A 23,847-nucleotide genomic window follows, 5' to 3' on the forward strand; every position below is an offset into this window, starting at 1 on the left:
TCAGCGAGTTCTTTGCTTACAAGTTGTTTGATCGTGTCATCGTTTCTGTGACCAAAGCTTCTATGTCAAAGTTGAACACAGTTCTCATTTTTGCACTGAAATGCTACATGAGCTGATGGTTCATTATTCCTGTCAATGTCCTAATCATGCTAGAGTAGAAACCATTGTGGTATTCACTTGATCTTCGTTGTCCATCATCGAATGTTCTTGCTATTCTTATTTATCAAAAACTTTAATAAGACATAATATACAATAAAAAATTTATATTTATTTCGAGACTTCAAATATGCGTACTACTCCTCGACAGCCGGTCTCTATCGCAAACGGGCAAGCTGCATAGGCGTTTTCGTGATTTTCCTCATGTGTAACGTGTATACGAGCCAGGTTTTCTTAGAAAATCCTCCACGAAGGCATTCCTCTATTTAGGCAGATAGTTCTCGAGTATTTTGCCATAATGAAATAAACTCAGGTAAGAATACCTTCCTATTTCCATGAATAAACTAAACCAAAAATTTCTCCTTAGAGTTGCCGGCAGCAACATCAAGGCCAAGGCCATGTATGTAGCAGGTACTGGCAAGGCACGCTCCTTATCGCTATCTATCACCACACTACATATACCAACTACGGCAGGCGAGCAAACTAAAATCTTTATCAAAGATTTAAAAGTATGCTTTGGTAAAGGCACATTTATACTATCGGCATTAGCTAACTGATTCTTACCTTGTCTGCCCCCTTTTTTTTCTTTTCTTTTCTTTTCTTTTCTTTTTTTTTTTTTTTTTTTGTGTGTGTGTCTGTGTGTGTGTTCATTTGATTAACTTGATTTTTTAATTTTATATCAATTGTGATGGCAACCAGTTTGTAACGTTATTTGTTGTTTGCCGGTGTATTGACAGGTTTGAAAGGGCAAATCTAAAATATGGCGCGAACTGATTTTAGTGTGTTTGGAAAGCGTTTAACATTACTTATAATTATTTAATTGGAGAATGCCCAAGGTATTCGATAACGTCCAATTTGGGTTCGCAGCTTGTAGAATCGGAATGAGGAAGGTCTCTCTCTCTCTCTATCTATATATATATAAATATTGTGCTTTACATTTTTAAATCAATCTGTTTTGTACATAATAAACCCATTTCTGATCTAAATATGAAACGTAGTTAACATATTTATTTCGTTTATTTGTAGTGTTGGCAGTGGTTGAGTTGTTATCGTCCAGTTATTATCATAAGAGATCAGTACGAAGTTTTGTGTCTTGGACTTAAGGGTGCTGGAAAAACGACAGCATTGGCAACATTAGTCGGCGAATCAGTTTCAAATGTAGAACCTACAACAGGTTTTTATATGACTTGTCATAATTCTTAAATATGATTTTTATATCGTTTATAAATAAGCTTTTTAATTATGATTGGAATATACAGTAATTTTTATGTTTTAAAGTTATATAAATGAAGAGGTGGAGTATTTACAGTACTTTTTTTGGAAGCACTTCCGCAGAGAACCTGGTAAATGTGAACATCGCCAACTTTGGCGATAATAGTTCAAACATGGTAACCTAGCTAATTCATCTTATTCGCTTGTGCGAAGGTTGTCGTTGTTCGCATTTGGAGATTTATATTATTCTTCTCTTATTTATTGTTATTTTTTCTGAATTTTTTAACAACGAATAGATAGAAATATTTTCGCATACTTAAAGAAGTTTTCGTCGAAAGATGCCGGTTCTAGGCTCGTCAGTTCGGGATCAAAGGAAGAAAATATGGCGGGAGGAGTGAATGCTAATTTGTAACATGCTGTTCACGTTATGTTCTTAATTATTAACAGCTGTAAGCATGCAGAACCATGAGGTTTCCAAATCCTAAAATAATTTTTAAATGTATAAAGTTCTAGTTTTATTAACTTAACAATGCTACTGAAGAAAATTTCATTACTGTTGAAGGTTATTTGTATTGTGAAATATATTATGAAAAAGGACAGGTATTTGTTGCAACGTAAAATCCTTTAAGCTGTATGCAAGTAACTTGAAAAAAAAAAAAAAAAAAAAAAAATACTGAAAACTATGTAAAATGGATGTATTAAAGGTCATGCATTCATTAATTTATTACATGGGCATGGCTCTTACTGAAATACATCAATCAACAGGCCAAGTACTTAATAATGAAAAATGACACTTGCAATAGAAATATTAGTATTCTATATGAATTAGAGAAAATACATATAAGTATAATGTAAACGTAAGTATAACAATACTAATTTTTATTTTTTAAATGAATTTGTACTTCCCGTTATGCTTAATACATTGTTTTCTGTGCTAACTTGAATTTAATACAAATTTATTTTCGTATATCACGTTTAACCTGTTAGTTTTACATCTACATACTTATTATCTGTGAATTTTTACTACCATTGTCTGCTAACTTGAATTTACATACACTAAAAACCACGTTTACGGCTCGGCTCATCGAGCTTGGCGAGTAAAAATGCAACGGCGCCAACGGGTTCTTTCTCGAAGCGCCAACGGGTTCTCTGCGGATGAAAACCCCTTTTTTTACTTCCTGTATTGTAATCGCGGAAACATTTCGAGTATTATATTTGAATAGAAATATCCGTTTTGATCTTCCTGAGTCCATTTGGACGATTTTATTTTCGTGACATCTGTATGTACGGATAGAATAAAGGATTCTTTATTCCAGGATGTATTGTAAAATCGATTTAGAAGAGATTTTTTATGATACGTACATCATAACTCAAAAAGAATAGCCAAAGAACGTGAAAATTTTGTACACGAGACTGCTATATAGTTGTATACCTCCCTTTTTTTGCAATTACCAGTACAGAACTTATATATATATATACTTACTTCACTTCCATAACTTAAAAGTTCTTACCTGGGCTGTACTTTTGCAATCATTCGTAGTCATATAATTCCAATAACAAAAGCAGGTGCCCCTTGGCGATAATTAGCGATTTTTAGTGGTACATGGATACCAAGTTTGTGCAGTTCTTTGACTTATTTTGGTTTTGTGTAGCGCCGCTAAACAAATCCAAAATAACAAGTCAAAGAATTGCACAAATTTGGTATCCATGTACACATCGACCTATTTTCACTTTAAAAAAAAACCCGAGAATGGCACAAACTAGGCATTGTCACTTTGTTGACTTGTCCATGTACACATCGATCTATATTCATTTAAAAAGTCAAAGAAGCAGCCAACAAAAAATATATCATCTCAATAAACTACATTTTAAATCAAACAATGAAATAACATAAAAAAAGAAATTCATCTTTGCATTACACAAAAGAAGTGTCCACCTGCCTTATTTAAAAATTTCCATGTCTTCAATCAAACAAAATTCCTTAACAACATCCAAAAACTTCCTAAAATTATCTGAACTAGAATCTGTATACTGGCATCGCCGCATAAATTTACAAAAATAAGAGTAAAAAATAACCTTCGACCATACGCATTTTCTTCTTACAAACAGGACATTTATAATGGCTACTAAGCGAACCTTCATTTACACACCAGGCAATTAATGTTGTTTTCCCTTTTGTTCCAAATCATACAGAAACTTCAAATTAATCTTATCACACTCAGCTATTTTGCCATGTAAACCACAAAATAACAGCATACTTCTTATCCAAAATCCGACAAAAAAGCCATCCATACAAGAAAAAAATATTCCTTTATTTAATTTCAAAACTTGTAGTTTTTGATGATTTTTTCAACTTGCTGTGAGGAATTGATTAATTAAGTTAGAATAATTCAAGAAAATAAGTTTAAATGAAATGCAGCAAAAAATCTGCATAATTCAATAGGTCATAAAAGCAAGTCGGGGTGTAAGCATCAGTTTTTTTTTTAGTAATATGAATAATATTTGGAAGAAAAACATGATAGTAGGTTTTTAGCTTCAGGTCTCTAGTCTTTAACCCTCTCAGCATTATAGACGGAAAATTCCGTATAGAAGGGTGGCTTTCGTATTCATTTCTGCGAACTTTTAATATATCAGATTTTAGATTGGATGAATATTGGAAGAAAAAGAATCAAGGTACAGAGTGATAGAGTAATTTTTTAATTGTAATCAGGAAAATACCATTTATTCATGACATGATCTGTATATTTGGCAAACATTAATGTAAGAAATTATTATGTAAGAAAACAAAAGCCAGTTATACAAAGGAAGATCATTTGCAATAGTCTGAATTACTGTAGTTACATTTTCAAAACTCCCCTCTTAACCACAGTGGGTTAAATATAAAAATTAATTAAAAAAGCTGTATTTTTTTTTGAAAATCTTAAGGTAATTAAATTCTAAATTTAATGCAAATAACATTTTATATCTTTTAAAGTTTTTTGCAAGTTTATGTACAAAATATTTAATTAAATGTATATTTAAGTGTAAATTCTGGAAATTCCAAAAGTTTTAGAGTATGGCAGCATTGATGAATTTTGAGAATGATCTCAGTGATATATGTATTTTGTGGTTAAAATCAAATCAGTGTAACTTTTTAATACTTCAATCAGTGTTGTAATTTTGTATGAACTACGTTTTCAAATGCTCTGCTTGTAATATTATTAGAATGATTTTTTGCAAATATAGAAGTAAAAGAAAAAGAAAAATGACCATTAAAAAAATAAATAAAAAATTGGGCTCTAGTGTAGAATTGTGTGTCCCTTTGATTGGCAACAAATTTTGTTCAGTTTTGGCTATGAAACCCCATTTCTGATTGCCATGATAGCTTCCTGATTTTTTTTATGTGAAAATAGATCAAATCATCAGGGAATTGCACAAACTAGGCATTGCGCACTGACTTTACTTGATGTACAATCGATGTGTACATCAAGTAAAGTCAGTGCGCAATGCCTAGTTTGTGCAATTCCCTGATGTTTTTCCAAGTGAAAATAGATCGATGTACACACTGCTTGACATTGAAAATGCAACTCCAAGAAGGAGTGGAATTTGGAAAAACGATAGAGACAGCAAGCAGCAATAAGTGATCTTTATTTCAAAATGATAATCAGAATACAGAGCAAGAATGGCGTTGGTTCAGCAGATGTAGGACCATTGCTGACAGCGATGCACAAAAAAACACGTCAAGGCATAGAGTCAATAAGAGTGCGGATGGCGTCCTGAAGGATGGCTCTCCATTTCCTTTCAAACATTTGCCACAGATCGTCTTCTGAACGAGGCAGGGGCAGAGTCTGCAAACGGCGTCCAATCACATCCCACACATGTTCGATTGGTGACAGGTCAGAAGAGTATGGTGGCCAGGGAAGCATCTGCATACCTTGCAGAGCATGTTGGCAGATGAGAGCACTGTGTGGTCGAGAATCATCCTGCTGAAAAACTGTATTAGACAGCCTCTGAAGGTAGGGGATTGCCACCGGCCGCAGTACATTATCCAAGTATCGTTGGGCTGTCATAGTACCCTGAATACGAGCTAGAGGTGACCTGGAATCGTAGGCAATAGCGCCCTAAACCATTATGCCACATTGTCGCACGGTGGGGCGTTCCACAGTTACTGACAGATTAGATCTGTCTCCACGTTGACGCCACACATGTATGCAGCGACTGTCACTGAATCAAGGTACAGAGTGATAGAGTAATCGATGGGAAATGGTTCTGGTCAACACGGGAACATCCAGGGTATCTTGCACATGCTACAGAATTGCGGTACAAGTGACTTGCAGGACCGCCACAGCTTATCGGCGGATGCGTCGATCCAAGCATGTTGACGTCACTCTGGCTGCACCTGCACCCCTCCTTCTTCCCACATTTCCTCGTTTCAACCATGTTTGCCATAACCGATGCACCAGGCTTGCATCCATGTGGGTATCAGCTGCAATTTGATGTAAGGACCAACCCACCCTTCTCAGTCCCATCACCATATCCTTCATAAAATCGTCTATCTGCTGGAAGTGCCTTCGTTGACGGCGGCCTGGCATTCTCTCCTATTACACGTATCCTCCGGGACAAAACCCAGCTTTCTTCGATAATTCATCTGGCAGAAATAACGACACGAATATTGCCCATTCTGCACGTTCCTTCCCTTATATCCTACTTCACGTGCATCAGAGAGCTGCGCATTTCACATCATTCGCATAACTCAGTGACATGCTTCTACTCTAAAATTTCCATAAATTTCTGACCACTCCTTTTTGGTGTTGCATTTTCAGTGTTGAGCAGTGTACATAGACACAAATTTGTGCAATTCTTTGACTTCTTATCTTGGTTTTGTGTAGCAGCCATCTTGAAACTGTGCCTTTCTGGTGCCGATCTTGGCATAAAAGAAGGGTAACAGGCGAAATGAAGCAAAGCCTATCTACTAAAAGGGGCTGAGAGGGAAGGCGAAATGGAAAGAGAAAGCTTTGTAAACTTAAAACAAAAAAGGGGGGAAGTCATGACGGCTAAAACAGGAAACGAAGGGACGGCCAGTGAAGTTACAATGCTAGCGTAATTTAGGAAAAAAAATTTTTTTTACATAAATGAACAATTAATTAAAGCAGAGTAAAATTTAAATAAACATATAAACAAACAAAATTATGACAGGTTAATAAAAATTATCTTTTCCTTTGATAAAAATAAATTTTATTAACCTCTCATAAGACCTATGTCTGTTTAATCTATTACGAACCCTGTACACATGCAGCAATATACAGAGTAGGCAAAATAAAACTGGCTCAGAAAATAATTACAGTCAAAAGTCTTTAATTCGGATGTCCATAATCCGGAATCTATAATCCGGACCTCAAAGCTACAAACTTTCTGCGCATGCGTATAATACCTTTACGCATGCACTTAATACATTTACACATATGTGTTTAATGTATAACGGACGGTATAAGCTAAGCTAAAATTATCTAATTATCTATATCAGTTAATGTTGCAGATTGCGTTGTTCCTTAATCTTCTAATTGGATCTGGCTTATTATTTTTTGCAGTCTTTTAGAGTAATTTTATAAAAGTAAGCTTGAACTTTCGATTATATCAAAAAGAATTTCCGATTCTGGAGCTGCCAAAGGATCTACAAAGCAAAAGCATGTTTCGATGTCAATCAAACAAAAAGTGGAATTGCTGCAAAAAATGGATAAAGGCATATCCTTTGTTTCTCTAACCATTCCGAAATCTGTTTATCAATTTCACGCTGCTCTGAGGGGAAGGGAGGAAAGTCGTGGTGTGCAATGAACTGGAAGTTGATCTGCCAGCGCTATCCTTATCTTCATGGCAGATGTTTTTATTTTATTCGGCTTATAATTCCTTACTAAATGTAGTATTTCATCTCGATGTACTCCGTCTTTGATATGATTTAAATCGAATTCCTCGTCAATATAAATATCACAAATACACATCAAATAGTTTTCTGGTTGCAATTTTCTAATTTTGACTATGTGTGATGTATATTATTTCTAATTTCGACTATGCATAATGTATGCTTTACGCATGCGCGTGTTGAAAGAAATTTTTAATGATGTAAACAAATAAATATTAAGCTTTTTTTTTTTGTAAATTTTGATACCCTTTAGATCATAATTGCTCTTTATTTCATGAATTATGGTTTCATATTTTTAATTTTATAATTTCTGCATGCCATCTTACCAGATTTAAACTGATGATCTATAATCCGGAATCGCCGAAGTCCCGACAAGTCCGGATTAAAAACTTTTGACTGTATAAGATTTATGCGGAATTGACCCTTTTTGATAAACAGGAGAACTTCCCATTCAAGAAAATACTGGAAATGACCACCGTCGGCATCAATGCAGCATTGCGCTTGATTTATCAAACTGTGAGACACATGTAGCAGCTTTGTCTGAGGGATATCAACAGTAGCGTTTCCAATGTTCTGGTGCAGCTCTTCCAGCAGCTGAAGATTATTTGAATACACCACCTGACCCTTCAATTTGCCAATGAGCTAAAAATAACAGGGGTAGAAATCAGGTGATTGAGGTGGCTAGGAGGTTGCACTGCCTCTGCTGATTGTTCTCTCCTCACCAAACACTTCATTCACTCGTGACAAGGTGGTCATGGCTGTGTGTGCTGTTGCTTTGTCTAGTTAAACATATCCATACAATCATTCATCTTCTTTAGTCTACAAATAGATTAAACTGATTTAGGACATACTGGTCAGCATTAACACTTTGGTGAAAGAATCATGTTATGTGGAATCCAGACATTGCATACCAAAGCCAAGCTTGAGATTATGCAAAATCTTTTCAAAATACTGATGGAGATTTTCTGATGCAAAGTTGGATATGTTATGTGAGTTCACATGATCCCACAGGCTGAACCAGGCCTCATCTGAAGAAATGAAAAATTGAGTATCCGAAAAGGCTGATTTCACTTCAGGTAGCAATCACTGGCAGAAATCAACAAGTGCAAGTTTGTCTGGAGGCTTTAACTTATGCATAACTGTATGTATGTAAGGATACAGGTGCAGGTACCTTTTGATAAGCTTTTCAACACAGTGATCTTTCAATCCTTACTTGCGCATATAAATTGCGTTGTGATGTTGTCAGACTTTGTTCCAGGCTTTTCTTCATTCAATGAGGGTTTTTTGGTGTTTGAACTCTTCAGATAGGTATAATTTTTATTTGCTTCAGAGCCCATTTTGCCATTGATACTTACATTGAAGACTCTGCTTGATGTTTTGCCAAATCACTTCCATTCTTAAACTGTTATCCACTGTTAGGCACTGATCAAATTAAGAAATGGGGGGGGGGTTGCTATAAAGACTCGTTTATCAGACAAAAGGTACAGCAGGCATATCAGAAAAAAAGATACAGTAACCTTTAAGGTATCTTTAATGTGGCATTTTATCATCTCTGACTCATGTAAAATCAAGGCATTTCCTTTAATATGCATTAGAGATGAGATAACCTTTGCTGTAAGAAAACTTTGTAGCACTCCCATGATTGCAGGTCCAGACAGCCTTTACTGAAGGAAGGAAAGAATTCAATTAACGAAAAGATCATGGATGTTCAAACATGTATTCAGTACATACCTTCACAAAATATAGATTTTTATAATGACATCATGCAGTGACTGACAATAGGTGTAGAATGTGGCAAGGAAAATGGTAATGGAAACGATTAAGGTTTTATTATTATTGGGAACATTTTTTTTTTCTTTTTCTGCTTATTGTTTATTAGTATATTTGTAAAGCTTCTCAATACATTCAGACTTGTTTGTCTAACAAAATACAATTTAAATGTAATGCTGTTACTTTATTATTATTATTATTATTATTTTACTTTAATAATAGACTATACCTAATTTACTTTCAATTTTTCTAAAGTTATATTATCTTACCAGGACATTTGTTTTCATTATAGCAACACATTTTTCATAACAATGAGTGTTTTTCCTATTTTAGGCCAAATCAAGGGGGGGGACTGTCACAAGTTGTAGAAAGGAGATTTGGGCTGATATTTTATGAGGATCCATGAACAACTATATTGTTTAAATAATACTGGATTACATGGATCATAGTTATATCTGTCTCATATTTTTTTTGTTGTTGACATCTGGCATTCTGATGCAGAATGGGATAGTTTTTTGCTCTTGCTCTAAAATTTGACATTTGTCACTTAGCCCCTTTTCCTTGTTTAGGTTTCTGTTATTTATTACTCACTTTTATTATTTCTGTTTAGGGTTCAATATCAAAACACTGCCTCTGAAAGACACAGTTGTGGATATCAAAGAACTGGGAGGTATTACTTTTATATATGTTGTTTTTCTTTATTCTAATTTATTGATATAATATAGCATCATTTCAGTTTTCTGTTATGTCATAGTTAATATCTGTTAATATTATTTAGTTATCTCAACCTGATTTAATTTAATCATCCTATTCTTTCTTTTTTAACTGCAAATAGTTATATAATAAAGTTGTAGACTATAAATCATTTGAAAAGATATACATGCATTGTATGTAAAGAAATGCGAGCTGTATATGAATTTATTTCAAAATTAATTTAGAACAAACACAAAACACTCTATCTTATAAAAAATAACATGATTATGCAGTGAAGATATTCAGCTTTAACTGTTTCTGCATTACTTTAATTTTTAGTGCCAGTGAAAAAGAAGCCAAATGCACAACCAGAAACAGTAGATAGCACCTGTGCATATATGTTTAATTTAATACTTTAAATTGTATGCTTACAATTCATAAACCTGTCGGTATATGTGGCAGGTGCATAACAGAAAAGTACCCATCAGACATGATTATGCATTGAAGGTACCTGCCTTCACTGTCTGTGCATTACTTTAATTTTTCTTGATGATATATTAATTGCTTTTTATACTATTTTTGATATAAAATGGCACTTCAAGGTCATAGTGACTCTTATTTGTGATTGTAACACGTCGTCATCACTGTATAGAGCAAATTAAAGCATTTTAGCGGTTTAAAGCTGTACTTCCCAATGTGCCATGACACAGTGGTGTGAAATGAAAAACTGAACTGAAAAATCCTCAATATGAGATGATGATGCTAAATTAATTTATGGGATGAAATGGAATCAGAATATCGATCTTTATTGTTCCATAGTGAAATTCATTGGGTATGAAGGAAAAGATTTGTGCACAGAGTTCATGATTTGAAGGAATTGAAAGAATTTTTTAGGATAATTCTCAGTATCCAACTAAGACAGTAATTGGTTGCAAAAAATATCCTACTTAGCTAAATATATTTGAATACATAAATGAACTTAATTGAAAAAATGTAATGACCACTTAGAAATATTACATCTATCAAAATTAACAGATTGAAAAATATTCAATTTGGGAAAAATGTGATGAAGAATGGTTCCTTTGAAATGATTATTTGGCATTGTAATGCGAATCCGAAAAACTTGTTGATCCTAATAGAACTTGATCAAAATCTGTGAAGAGAGAAAGCTTTAACACTGCTATGAATTAACGAAGACAAAGAAATTCGCTTGAGTTCAAAATTCATGTGTGCCTTCACTAGATCATATGGCATTTCATTTATGTGAAAGAAAAAAAAGATTACTAGAATTAAAAAGTTATTGTATCCTTGAAGTTAAAAGTTTAGGTATGTTCCAAAGTCTCAGTTCTGAGAGTAATTGCAGAAATGGAATTTCTATCCACCCGTTAAAAAACTATAAACATTCTTTTTCCAATTGGTATAATATACATGTGTAAACCAAGTTTCTTTTCTGTGCTCGCTAAGAAGAATTTAATAAAAATCTTGTTGACCATGAAGTGTGTGCAGTTTTTTTTTTTTTTTTTTTTACCAATGGATACAGATGTAAAACTGATGTACATAGAAACAAGCCCAAGTGTCACTGAAATATATGTATTAACTGTGACAAAAGAAAATTACAGATATTTATAATAATTAAAATATTTATTTTGACATTAAATTGATATTAGTAATACTTTATATGTAATCAGTAATTCTTTTTTGCATAATTTTTGCATTTTTACATCATCATCATAAGTGCTCTAAAATTTTAATCACAGTTTCACTCAGTCAAATCTGACAATTAAGTTGATAGATGCGTTATAAAAACTACGAGGGATATTCAGAAAGTAAGGAATGTTTTGGAATTAAAAAGAAACTAAGTACAAGGAAAAAAAAATATTATATGCATCAGAAAGAGCGACTAAAATTCTACTTTTCTACATAGTCACCAAACAAATTGAGGCACTTATCATAGTGGTGGACAAGCTTTTAAATTCCTTTGTCATAAAATTCTGCCACCTGCGATCTCAGCCACTCAGTGACGTGCACCCGCAGCTCCTTGGCATCGTCAAATCGCTGTGTTGCTAGCCAGTTCTTCATTCTCGGAAACAAGTGAAAATCACTAGGTGCAAGATCGGGACTATAGGGCGGATGAGGAAAAGCCTCCCATTTGAATGAATTAAGGAGTTCTTGAGTGCGGTTTGCCGTGTTAGGTTGGGCATTGTCGTGGAAAAACAAAATTTTGGACGTGAACTTTCCTTGGCACTTGTTTTGAATTGCTTTCCTAAGGTAGTGCAAAGTTTGACAGTACCGCTCACAGTTTTTTGTGGCACCACGTACGAGAAAATCAATCAGAAGCACACCTTGCCTATCCCAAAACACAGTCACCATAATCTTCTTTGGTGACAAGGTTTGCAAACATTTTCTTGGTCTTTTGGGGGAACTTGTGTGCCCCCACTGCATGGATTGTAATTTTGTCTCGCAATTCATGTGTCTCACCCACGTCTCGTCACCAGTTACGATTCGATCCAGTAATGAATTGCCATGTCTGTCATAGGCCTCCAGAAATGTCAAAGCTGCCCCCATTCTCTGACCTTTATAGTTGTCTATAAGCAATTTCGGCACCCATCTAGCACAAAATTTGCAGTAGCCTAGCTTTTGTGTGGCAATATCAAACAACAAAGTCCGTGAAACCTGTGGAAAACTAAGTGAAAGCTCCGTTATTGTGAAACAGCGGTTTTCATAAATCTTTTCATCAACTTTAGTGACCAGTTCATCGGTCACAATGCTAGGGCGTCCACGCTTCTCTTCATCGTGAACGTTAGTTCGGCCAATTTTAAACTGAATGCACCATTTCCGGATTGAACTTTCATTCATTACGTTGTTTCCGTACACTTCACACACTTGCCAATAAATTTCCATAGGTTTTAGGTTTTTTGCCAACAAAAACTGTATCACAGACCGCACCTCACAACTGGCAGAATTTTCAATTGCAGCGCACATTTTAAATTTGAATATCGAAAAAACAGGTAGCTTGGAAATGTTTCCGTTGTGATGGCTGAACGCCGACTGAGATGCTGAGCATGCAGACACCAAAATATATGTGATCGGCGTGTGCCTAGTGACGTCAGACAGAAATGTTCCTTACTTTCTGAATAGCCTATGTATATCAGATATCATATATATATATATATAGATAGATAGATATATAAAGATATATGGATTGGATCTTTTCATTCCATTTGTTTTGTTTATTTTGTGCTTATGGGTGCATAAGAAGACTTAAATGAGTGTCTAGCTGGAATGTTTATGCTATATAATGCCCAAAAAAATTTTAAGATAGATCGTATTAACTGAATCCCTTGCATGCAATCAAAGAAGCGATTTAAGTGATTCTGACATAATACAATTCTAATGTGGTAAAATTTCTGTTCTGCCACTCATTGATTAATATTACCTTTTTTTTTTTTTTTTTTTTTTTTTAATTATGGAGGTAGTGCAAAACTGTTTCAGTACCTAAGAGTTTTTCCTTTCTCTTTCTAATGTTCTACTTTTTATTATAAGTTCATTTTTTATATAAAATCTAGCATAAGTATCAATAATAACATGCTGTATGAAATTATTAGGAAAATATATTTAATAAAATTTTGAGCCATGTTTTTGCTTCCAAGTAGCATGATTTCAGTATACCATGGAAACTTCAGCTGTCATTTTGCAGATACTTCCATCCAGACTGGTGGAAGGATTTCATCTATCTTGTTTTAGGTCCATCTTTCAGGAAAATGCTATGCATATTGATATGTGTTTTGTAGGTAGAGATGCTAAAACAACTCAGAGTATTTAAAAGCGTATGTTAAAGAAAATCAAAGCTTTATTAAGGACAGATTTTGAAAGAAACACTGTCCAGACTATTGCATTATTAATCAGAGTTCTTCAGATTGTTATGTATTTGATAGTAATCATCTTGGCTCCATTGCTTCATGATTTTGTTGCTATAATCTAGACTGTGAACTGGCATGCATCAGTTGGATTCATCAGAGTAGGCTTATCCCTGAAATATGAGTACAATATATCCCTGAATATGAGTACACATTTAGCCATTTCATTCCACTGAACGGGAATTTTATAAGCGAGATGCACTAGACTTTATGCCATCCATTGCAATATGTGCAGGTCCTAAATTCTACCACTTGATTCCTTTTTAAATTTTGCAGCCCAGCATGCTTGCACCAGCCCTTGCCCTGGTCATGTAGGAATGAGCAAGGCTCAGATGGGTAGTCTGCTGTAAAAGCCCATTCATATCATTGTATGGTGAGATTTATCAGCAGAATACCCCCCCCCTTAGTTCATCATCATCGTAGGTGGACAGGTAGTCCATTGTGGGCCAATGCCTTCCTTTGAAAATTTCTTCATAATGACTGTTTGGGCTTCCTTTCTTTGGTAGAGCTGTTATATTAAGTGTTTATTTGATGAACTGCTGCTTACTTAAATCTTTGATGTATAGCTTATAGTCTCGTAAAAAATGATTGGGCAAGAAACAAAGCAGTGGTTATGTTTTTACTTTTTGTACCATTAATTATGGATGATTAATTTTTGATTCAGTGGTTTTAAAAAGGTTGGTCAGGTTTACTGTTTGTGAGGTAATCAATCACATCAGCCAAACATTTTATTGCAGTCATTAAAGGCTTTAATGTAGTACATATAACTACAGTAGTTCCAGCTCTTTTTTTTTTTTTTTCTTTCCTTTTTTTGTGATATGTGTATGTGCAAGGTTTTGTATTCAGTAAATGTATACAGAATATAGTACAAGTTTACTCTTAATTTGATTAATTTTATCGGTTCATTTACTGTCGTAACCAGCATCTTGCTGCCCATCTGTATTAACTAGATTAATTGAAAAACATGCAAAATGCTTAGAAACTTTTGTTTTTCAGTCGTCAGGAAATCCTGTGTATCACAATATTTTGTAATAATAGTTCATTAGTGGCAAGCGATTTGTCACTTGACAAAAAAACAATACTAAAAACTTTCAAGGATTTTTCATCTTTGAAGAGTATATTTTTTAAATACAATTTTTTAAAATTTACTAAACTTATAAAATTTTATAAAAATACATATTCTAGTAATCTAAAATTAGACTTATTGTTAAAAGCATAAGTAGAAAGCTGGATATTTAGTGAAAATCATTTGTTATTTTGAATATAAGACTTACTGAGAAAAACTTCTTAATGGATTATACTGTATAATTTTAACAGAAAGATGAATTTCAGTTTCCCTTTCATAGCATGTAATAAATTAAGGAATATAGTGTACCTTTTATGAAATAAATTCGTGATAGATTCTGGTTGGTATTTTTAATTTTTAAAATGTTTAATACATCATCAAAACAAATTTATGAACACCATGATTTTGTCATTATTTGTAGGATGTATGTGTATAAGCATATGTATTGAGCATATTTATGTGAAAGGAGTTATTTTACTAGCCTATGTACTGCCATTCCAGTCTGTGTTCAAATTATTAGTATCGGATTAAAAAATCGGTGATTTTCCAGCATAAACTTCTGTTAAGTACTCATGTTCAATCTTTAATTTGATTTTTCCTTTTCCTTCTAATCTTTATTGGTAAGGTTTAACCTTTATTTTTTAAATGAAGTAGCTTGAAGATATTTCAATGTGTAATTTATAAATAATTGTATGGTATTTTTTTTTTCCAGGTTCAGATGTAATTAGACCATTTTGGAATAAATATTTTGAAGGACAGCATGGCATTCTGTATGTTATAGATGCAGCTGCAGATGATGAGAGTTTAAAAGAAGCTGTAAAAATTTTACATGAAGTCATTTCAGCTAGCTCATTAAAAGGTGTTCCATGTGTTATCTTAGCTACTCATCAAGATGTTAAAGGTTCAAAAACACAAGAAGAAGTATGTATATAATTAAATCCTTCTACAGATCATCTTTATTATACATACTTTTTGGATCTATCAGCTTCATATTTGTATGAATTGTCATATTTTGACCAATGTCATACATGCTACTGTATGTTTCTTGCTTGAGGCAATGCTATGCATTGCTATTCATTGCTATGCATTGCTATTCTTGCTATGCATTGCTATTAAAACAAATAAGGAGGAAACAAAATTCCACTATGGAAAATCCAGCCTTTTTGCTTCTCTTAATCCTGATTCTAAATGGGATTGCAGGTTCTCATTATTTGTGTACATGCTGCGTTGCTAATCATTTCATGTTCAGCCATGCTGCCACTCATGATATGTGATTGATGATGATTTCTGACTACATTATGTGTGTAATGATTTGTGACACTAGCTTATATGCCTTTAACCCAGGTTCAAATCTGAGAGAAGACATGGGTAATTGTAAATGTAAAGGTTGTTTGTGCAGCAGGGGCTCATTCAAAATACTAGCAGGCTAAAAGTCTCCCCAAGCCATTTGGTAACAGGAGAAGAGGAATAGAAGGCCTTCAGATTCCCCCAGGCCAGGTTATTCAGCATTAAAATTGGGGTAAAGTTGCATAGTTAGTGCAGCGCAACTATACCAGTACAAGCAATGGTGAAATTCTGGTGTCCTGTCCTGTTCTGAAATTCTGGTGTTGTACCTGTTCAGCCATGCTTTTATCAATTACATAAATTTCATGTAAGTGAGTTGCTTCTTTTGCAGTTTTAATAGCCAACAGTACAATAGAGTCTTGTATATCCAACATAAATGGGCAGGTAGAATGTAGGATAATAGGGATGTAATAAGAAAAGGCTAATAAAATCAAAACATGGTATAATTTTATATATTATGAGCCTAATAATCATCTTTTACAACAAAACAAGAAGAATTATTTGAAAACATATAGTCATAGAATTGTCTCAAGTTAAATACAGTACGTACTGTACTTTGTTCAGTTCTGTTACGATTGAAAAAACAAATTTGATCTTAGTCTGCTTTCTTGAGAAGTGCCATTTCTTCCTACTAAGTTTTGCAATCTTTCATTATATCAATTCCTGTTGCTTCTTGTTGCTCGATATATTTAATCGTAGTTTCTAGAGCCTCAACTCTGTTACAGTGTGACCTTCTGCAGTATTCAATAGTTGGAGTTTGACCTTAATCTTCAGTTTCATTTTCAGCACAACTGACAAGTGCAACAATTTCTTCATCAGTTATTTCATACTGATAATCATTCTTCACTCAACTTTCAATTTCTTGGAATGATGCACCTTCATGTCCAGGGATATATTGAACTAGCGGTAGAATGGTTTCTTTGGTTTCATCTGTACTTCTGTTTTCATACTTTCATCATCACTTAGCCATCTCTTCCATAATTTTGCAGTTGTTATAGCCCTTTTGTCAGTGCAAATCCATGCAGTCTAGGTAGCTTCCTGTAGTAGTTCCTTTCTATCATTTATAAAATACTGTGATCCATAGCTTTATTTGGCGGTTATGTTGAGGGGAAAAGTCATAATCGTAATGTCATCTTCTTGAAGTTTGTTTGGATCAAGTTGCATTGCCTAGCAAAAAAACAGTTTTTCTGTAAATTACTTTCTTTAAACTGCATTTCTGTTGAAGTTAAAGAATCAGTCTTTGAAAATTCCACTGCTCATCCATACATTTTTCTGACAATGTTACAGGAAGAGTGTTTTTTTTTAAACCATTTTACGGGCTCTATTATTTTGTGACTTTCCTATCATTATGAGGTTCATTTTGATGTTTGCTGCAGCATTACTACATGCTAAATTGTCAGCCTTTCCTTACTACGCTTATAACGAGGGACTGCTGCTTCATTTCTGACTGCAATATTAGGTAACATATGTAAATACGCATATACATTCTTTGTCGCTAAAACTCAATTCAAATCAATATATAAACAAATCTCACTTACCTGTCAGACGCATTCTCGCCTTTTATCATTTTCTACACATTTTATTGATGACACAATTAAATACATTTACAACAAAGAGAAGCACATATAAACTTTGGTTAATATTTCGCGTTGGTGTTACATCTCTCGCAATCATCAAGGTTCTGAACTAGTCCGAAGAATTTAAGCGCACATAGCGCCATCTGGTGCAATACAGTTTCTACAGACTGCCCCCCGAATGACCAGAGGTTCATTCAAACACTTGCATTAATACACATTTAACAAAAGAAACTCTTACAATGTAAAGTTCAATCAATTCACATATTAAAGAAACTACACTTATTTACTATATAAACAAATCATTCATCTTTAAACAATTTGTAAAGTTACTTGCAATAAAGTATAATAAAGATAATAAGCTGGCAACTCAATACCTGTACATACATTAAACTTTCATCACATATATGGAATAGTTCTGTAACAATAATACAGATTAATAAACATATAATAAACAATTAAATTTATTCATTTATTTCAAGATTATATAAAAGCTGCACAGGCCTTTTAATAACTGATGTACCTGTTTTAATTTCACAAGACCTTACTTTTCTATCTCTGCCAGGAAATACTGTTACAACTCTTCCTAATTTCCAAAAATGTCTAGGTAGCTTTTCATCGTGAATTAATACAATATCATTAACTTTAAATTCAGTAATTTTACCTGAAGGTTTAACACAATGAACAGATATCAGCATTAATAAGTATTCATTTTTCCATTTATTCCAAAACATACTTACCAATCTTTCTCGATAATTAAATCTTTTAATTAGCATTTTCCTATTAAATAAATTAGAATCAAAATGAAGCCTGGCAGGAGGCAAACTATTCACTCTGCGCCCCAATAGCATATGAGCTGGAGTTAGAGGCATAGGTTCCTGTAATTCAGAATAAACATAAGTTAAAGGACGAGAGTTAAGAACACCTTCAATTTCAATAATTAGAGTTTCTAACTCTTCTCGAGATAAAGTAGTTTTTCTTAGAGTTTTTCGTAAAGCAAGTTTTACAGATTTAATTAGTCTTTCATAGAAGCCACCCCACCACACAGCTTTAATAGCGATGTAGCACCATTGGATTTTGTGGGAGGCGTAAAAGTCTTTTACTGTTGGATGACTAATGACAGTGCACATATTTTTAAGTTCAAGTTCCGATCGTTTGAAAGTTTTGGCATTGTCCGTCAAAACTTGAGAACATAGACCTCGACGAGCAATGAATGGTCAAAAAGAGAGAAGAAATGTCTCTGTGGAATACACAGAATACATTTTCTTAAGATATTTTTAACAGTTTGTCTTCCTTTAATTATCCAGTATCTTTCACGTATTTCTATTAAAGTTTCAGAAATTCCATCGTGAAACACTTTGCTGTGTGCATCCCACACTAATAAATTCACAAAGTGATGTTTTGAGGGCATAATAATTGGGTGTCTTTGAAGGTAAGAAAGTCTTGACTTCTGAAGTCTTCCACCAACATGCATTATCCCGTCATTATTAAGAAAGGGATTCAGTTCTAGAATAGAGGAAGTCTTAGAAATTGTTTTACCCTGTCTCAAAGAGGACAGCTCTTCCGCAAAAGCTTCACTTTGAACAGTTTTTATCCAGATAATTTCAGCCTCGTTAAGTTCTTCAGTGCTTAGTTCACCACATCGTTTAGTTTTAAATTTAAGGTTGTATATAAATCGTAGTATCCAACTTGTAACACGGTATAATTTTCTTAAACTACTATATCTATTCAAATCTATTAAATGTGTCAAATTCGATTGCACTTCGCACACAAAAGACGATACTTCTTCCAGTTTACTTCTTTTTTCGCAATATACTTCTGGAGAAATCTCTGGACAAATTTCATAATTAGAGCCTTTTGGCCAATTCCTTTTCTTCAACCGAAGCCATTCTGGACCTTGCAATCCAAATCGAACTGGACATAAACTTTTCCACGGTAGCTCCTCGAGATATGAAATCTGCAGGATTATCCAGCCCACTACAGTGATTCCAGTCAGCAGGATCAGTTCTAGACTGGATTTCGGATACACGGTTCGATACAAAAGGTTTCCATTTTGAAGCTTTCCCTTTAATCCAATGAAGAGCGATTAAGGAATCTGTCCACATATATACCCTAGGCACAGGAAATTTAAAATTTGTTTTCAAATATTGGAAAAGTCTAAAAGTCTAGAAGAAATAACAGCTCTCATACGTTCAAGCCTCGGTAATGTCAACCTTTTAAGCGGTGCGATTCTAGATTTCGCAGTGATAAAAGTTGTATAAATACAATCATCACTTGACACGTAACGGAAGTACGCAACTGCTCCGAAAGCTTTAGGAGAAGCGTCAAAAAATATGTGTAGTTCTAATTCTTTCACCAACTATGGTATGGAGAGATATTTTCTTTCGATTGTCAAATCTTTCAACAGATAAATCTGGGAGCACCAATTATCCCATTTTTTCTTCAAGTCAGTTGATAGCTCATCATCCCATCCTAAACCAAGTTCCCATATTTCTTGTATTAATAATTTTATGAGAACAATAAAAGGTGATGCAATTCCCATAGGATCAAATAACTTCGAAGCTGTCTGAAGTACACTACGTTTTGAATTCTTCCTATCACAGGTCATGTCCAGTAGAGGTTTTACATCTAACTTAAAAGTATCTTCTTCGGTGTTCCATATTATGCTTAAAACCTTCAAAGGACATTCTTTAGTTTCTGTCACATCAGATAAACCTCGTTCACTCCATAAATTTCTCAACTCATCCAAATTAGTATTAAATTTTCTTAAATTCATGTTCGCATCTTTAAGAATTTTTACAGCGCTCTGTGAAAGTTCTAAGGTTTTTCTCTATTGTATTTGCTCCATAAAAAAAGATCATCTACATAAAGTGCCGAGTCAAGCATTTCACAAGTTTCGCTTTGTTCAAGTTTATATTTTCTAATGTGGTATTTAATAGTGGCAGCAAGGATAAATGGGCTTGATGTCACTCCAAAGGGAGCGCAAGTCATTCGTAAAATTTTGTAAGCTTTTGAATCACATTCATCTGAAAACCAGAAAAAACGTAAATAGTCTCTATCCTCTTCCGCTATTCCTATGGTCAAAAATGCTCCCTGAATATCACAGCTGAGTGCATATTCATATTCGCGAAATTGCAAGATTACGTCCAAAATTCTGGGATTCAACGGTGGCCCAGGATTTAAGCATTCATTAAGAGATTTGCACCCATTAGCTTTTGACGATGCATGACTTTCGTAGTGTCCCTATCTGATCTTACTACAGCTGAATGAGGCATATAATAAGAATTCTCTTCTAAGCCGAAAGGACATTCTTCAACGATACTCAGTTTTAATTGCTCCTTAACTATATTCTTATATTCATTATAAACCCAATCATTTTCTTTCATTTTTACACTTAAGTTACGAAATCTTCGTTTTGCTACTGCGAAATTGTTAGACAAGTTTTCTGGTTTACCGTCCCAGAATAATTTTGTTGTATACATTCCATTTTCATATTTTAAATTACTTTCAAATTGAGAAATAAATTCCTCTTTAAATTTAAAATCTCCACTGTGAGTATCATTTATCCCCACTGAATCTAACTGCCAAAACTGCATTAGCTTTTCATTTAATACGGCGCAACATTCAATTTTCATAATAGAAATATCCCGATTTGCATTTAAATCTGATGGAGGGATTCGACCTTGAACAACCCTTCCAAACAGAGTATCAATCAAATACAAAGATTTATTTAATCGCTGTTTTTCTTCCGTATGAATATCCCAAAAATACTGTGCTCCAATAAGCAGAGACAATTCATTTCCTGACGATTTACTTAAGTTTGACAACTGAATGTTCTTCCTCGAAAGTATTTGCATTAATTTGTTATGTGATACTTTAAACTGTGATCCAGAAATACACTCAGTCAAAAGTGCTTCAATCGTTATTTTCTTGTCCGAATCACATAAATTACAAAGTGTAAACCGAACTACGTCATACGTTTTTTGTATTGGCACTCTAGAGCCGAAAGCGTAAACAGCTAGACTTTCTTGTCTAATTATGGGTCGTTTCATTTCTACAGCTACTTCTTTTCTCAAAAAACATCTCTGTGATGCATTATCTAACAAAATATTAATCTCTTTGCTTTTATTACTGCCTATTAATACTGCCGAGCAAGTTTCAAGTAGTATGTTGCAATCATCGGATTCATTCACACATGCTACGGAAGACACAACATTTAATTTATTCACGTCGATGGTCTGACGAGACTCCAGAGCGGGGGAAGAAGAATAAACATTGGGTTGATCGCAAATCAATTCGTGATGCATAAAACGTTTACAAATTCCACAAATAGATTTCTTTTGACACTGCTTATATATGTGCCCCTTCGAAAGGCAAGCGTAACATATACCATATTTTCTAAGAATTAATTTTCTGTGTTCTACCGATAAGGGAAAAGAGGTAGAATCGTGCTCTATTTTCAGTTTTGTACAAAATATACATTTTTTCACATCAACAATAAATGCAGAAGTAGTAGGAATGTTCGAATTTAATTTATTTTTCCTCTTACATTCAATTTTAGTTTTATTAAATCTCCCATACTTTTCATTAGATTTTTGTAAAGGATTAAATTTAATTTCCAATCGCGAATCTGAAGTGTTTAAATTAAAGTCTCTACTTAAGTACTGGTTACGTTCACGACACTGAATTTCAATTTTTAAAAATTCCAATAAATCAGATATTTTGTTTTCATCTTCCGAATTTGTTTTACAAGAAAATTCTAAAGACAAATCTTTGGGTATCGATTTTAACAACACTGGATACAATAGACAACTGTAACTATTAGGATTAATTCCGTTATTTTCTAATCCTCGAATATGTGTATCGCATTCTGAGTAAAGTCTACGCAACGCTACAATGTCATATGATTTTCGTACTGGACTTAAGTTTAAAAGTCTTGCCATATGCGCATCGATAATAATATCTTTTCGACCAAAGCATTCTTTTAATATGTTCAAGGCAATTTCATAGTTTTCAGAGCTTAATGCTAAACCACGTAGAGCTACCTCAGCTTCGTCTGTTAAGTACGATTTTAAATAACTAAACTTCTCTACATTACTAAGATTCACACTTTTTATGGACAGCTACTTTAAACTGAGAATAAAATTCGTTAAACCTTAATATATTGCCATCGTATTGAGGTATCTGCAAGCGAGGAAATTTTACTGTATTCTGCTGCTCACTTCTGGTTTCTACAACATTCGTTCTTTCAGTTTCGCGAACAACTTTGCTTTCTTTCATTTTCAGGATTTTATTCACGCAAATTTTTCAAGTAATAATATTATCTTTATATTCTTGCTGTTTTTCAATTTCCTTTTCTATTTCTTCCGTTTTGATCAGTTTTAGAATTTCCTCGCTAAGATACTTTAAATTAGCTTCTTTATCTAAAAGTTTCGCTAAAAGTTCATCAATTAAATCAACTGATCTTTCCTATTTGTTTATTTCAGTTTCTAACAGTTTCATGGTGTCAGTTGCCGCACGTCTGACAGGTGCTCTAATCTTTTTTAAAGCTTCAATATCCATGATAACAATTTAAATTATTCAATTTGCTAAATACGTTTTCCAGTATTCAATTTGCAATTTACTTTATCTAAAGGTTTCTTCCGGAATATCGGCACCAAAAAGATTTGTAAATACGCATATACATTCTTTGTCGCTAAAACTCAATTCAAATCAATATATAAACAAATCTCACTTACCTGTCAGACGCATTCTCGCCTTTTATCATTTTTATTGACGACACAATTAAATACATTTACAACAAAGAGAAGCACATATAAACTTTGGTTAATGTTTTGCATTAGTGTTACATCTCTGGCAATCATCAAGGTTTTGAACTAGTCCGAAGAATTTAAGCGCACACAGCGCCATCTGGTGCAATACAGTTTCTACAACATTCTAGATAATACATAATGTTTTATAATTTATTAATATTTCTGACTTGTCACAGTTAAATATTTGATCATCCTTTAGGCTTTCAGTTACAATTAATTCCTCTATTGCTTGTTTGAAATGTTTCCATTTCTTCGAAATGTGATAATAATTTTTTTGACACAAACATTTAAATGATAGACTCTGTAGCATTTCTTCCATTGATTGAGCCAACCAACAGTTTCTGTGAAATCTGAGCCCTCTTTCTTGAAATCATTATGAAAATGCAATGTCTTTTGCTGTAAAATA

The 23,847-nt window shown here is 33.7% G+C and overlaps 1 protein-coding gene across 1 annotated transcript in view; it reads left to right on the forward strand.

Moving 5' to 3' along the window:
* The first annotated feature begins 841 nt into the window (after positions 1-841).
* The window catches only part of LOC118202707 (ADP-ribosylation factor-like protein 15), a 41,638-nt gene continuing 18,632 nt past the window's right edge, over positions 842-23,847 (forward strand). Inside the window, exons 1-4 of the mRNA XM_035374893.2 lie at positions 842-1,046; positions 1,183-1,330; positions 9,645-9,704; positions 15,423-15,631. Of these exons, the coding sequence (XP_035230784.1) occupies positions 984-1,046; positions 1,183-1,330; positions 9,645-9,704; positions 15,423-15,631 (480 nt within the window). The 5' untranslated portion in view covers positions 842-983. The remainder of the gene's footprint in view (positions 1,047-1,182; positions 1,331-9,644; positions 9,705-15,422; positions 15,632-23,847) is intronic.

This window comes from Stegodyphus dumicola, chromosome 2 (assembly GCF_044657685.1).
Source record: "Stegodyphus dumicola isolate Sdum_Otavi_A_Nest chromosome 2, ASM4465768v1".
In the NCBI taxonomy this organism is placed as follows: Eukaryota; Metazoa; Arthropoda; class Arachnida; order Araneae; family Eresidae; genus Stegodyphus; species Stegodyphus dumicola.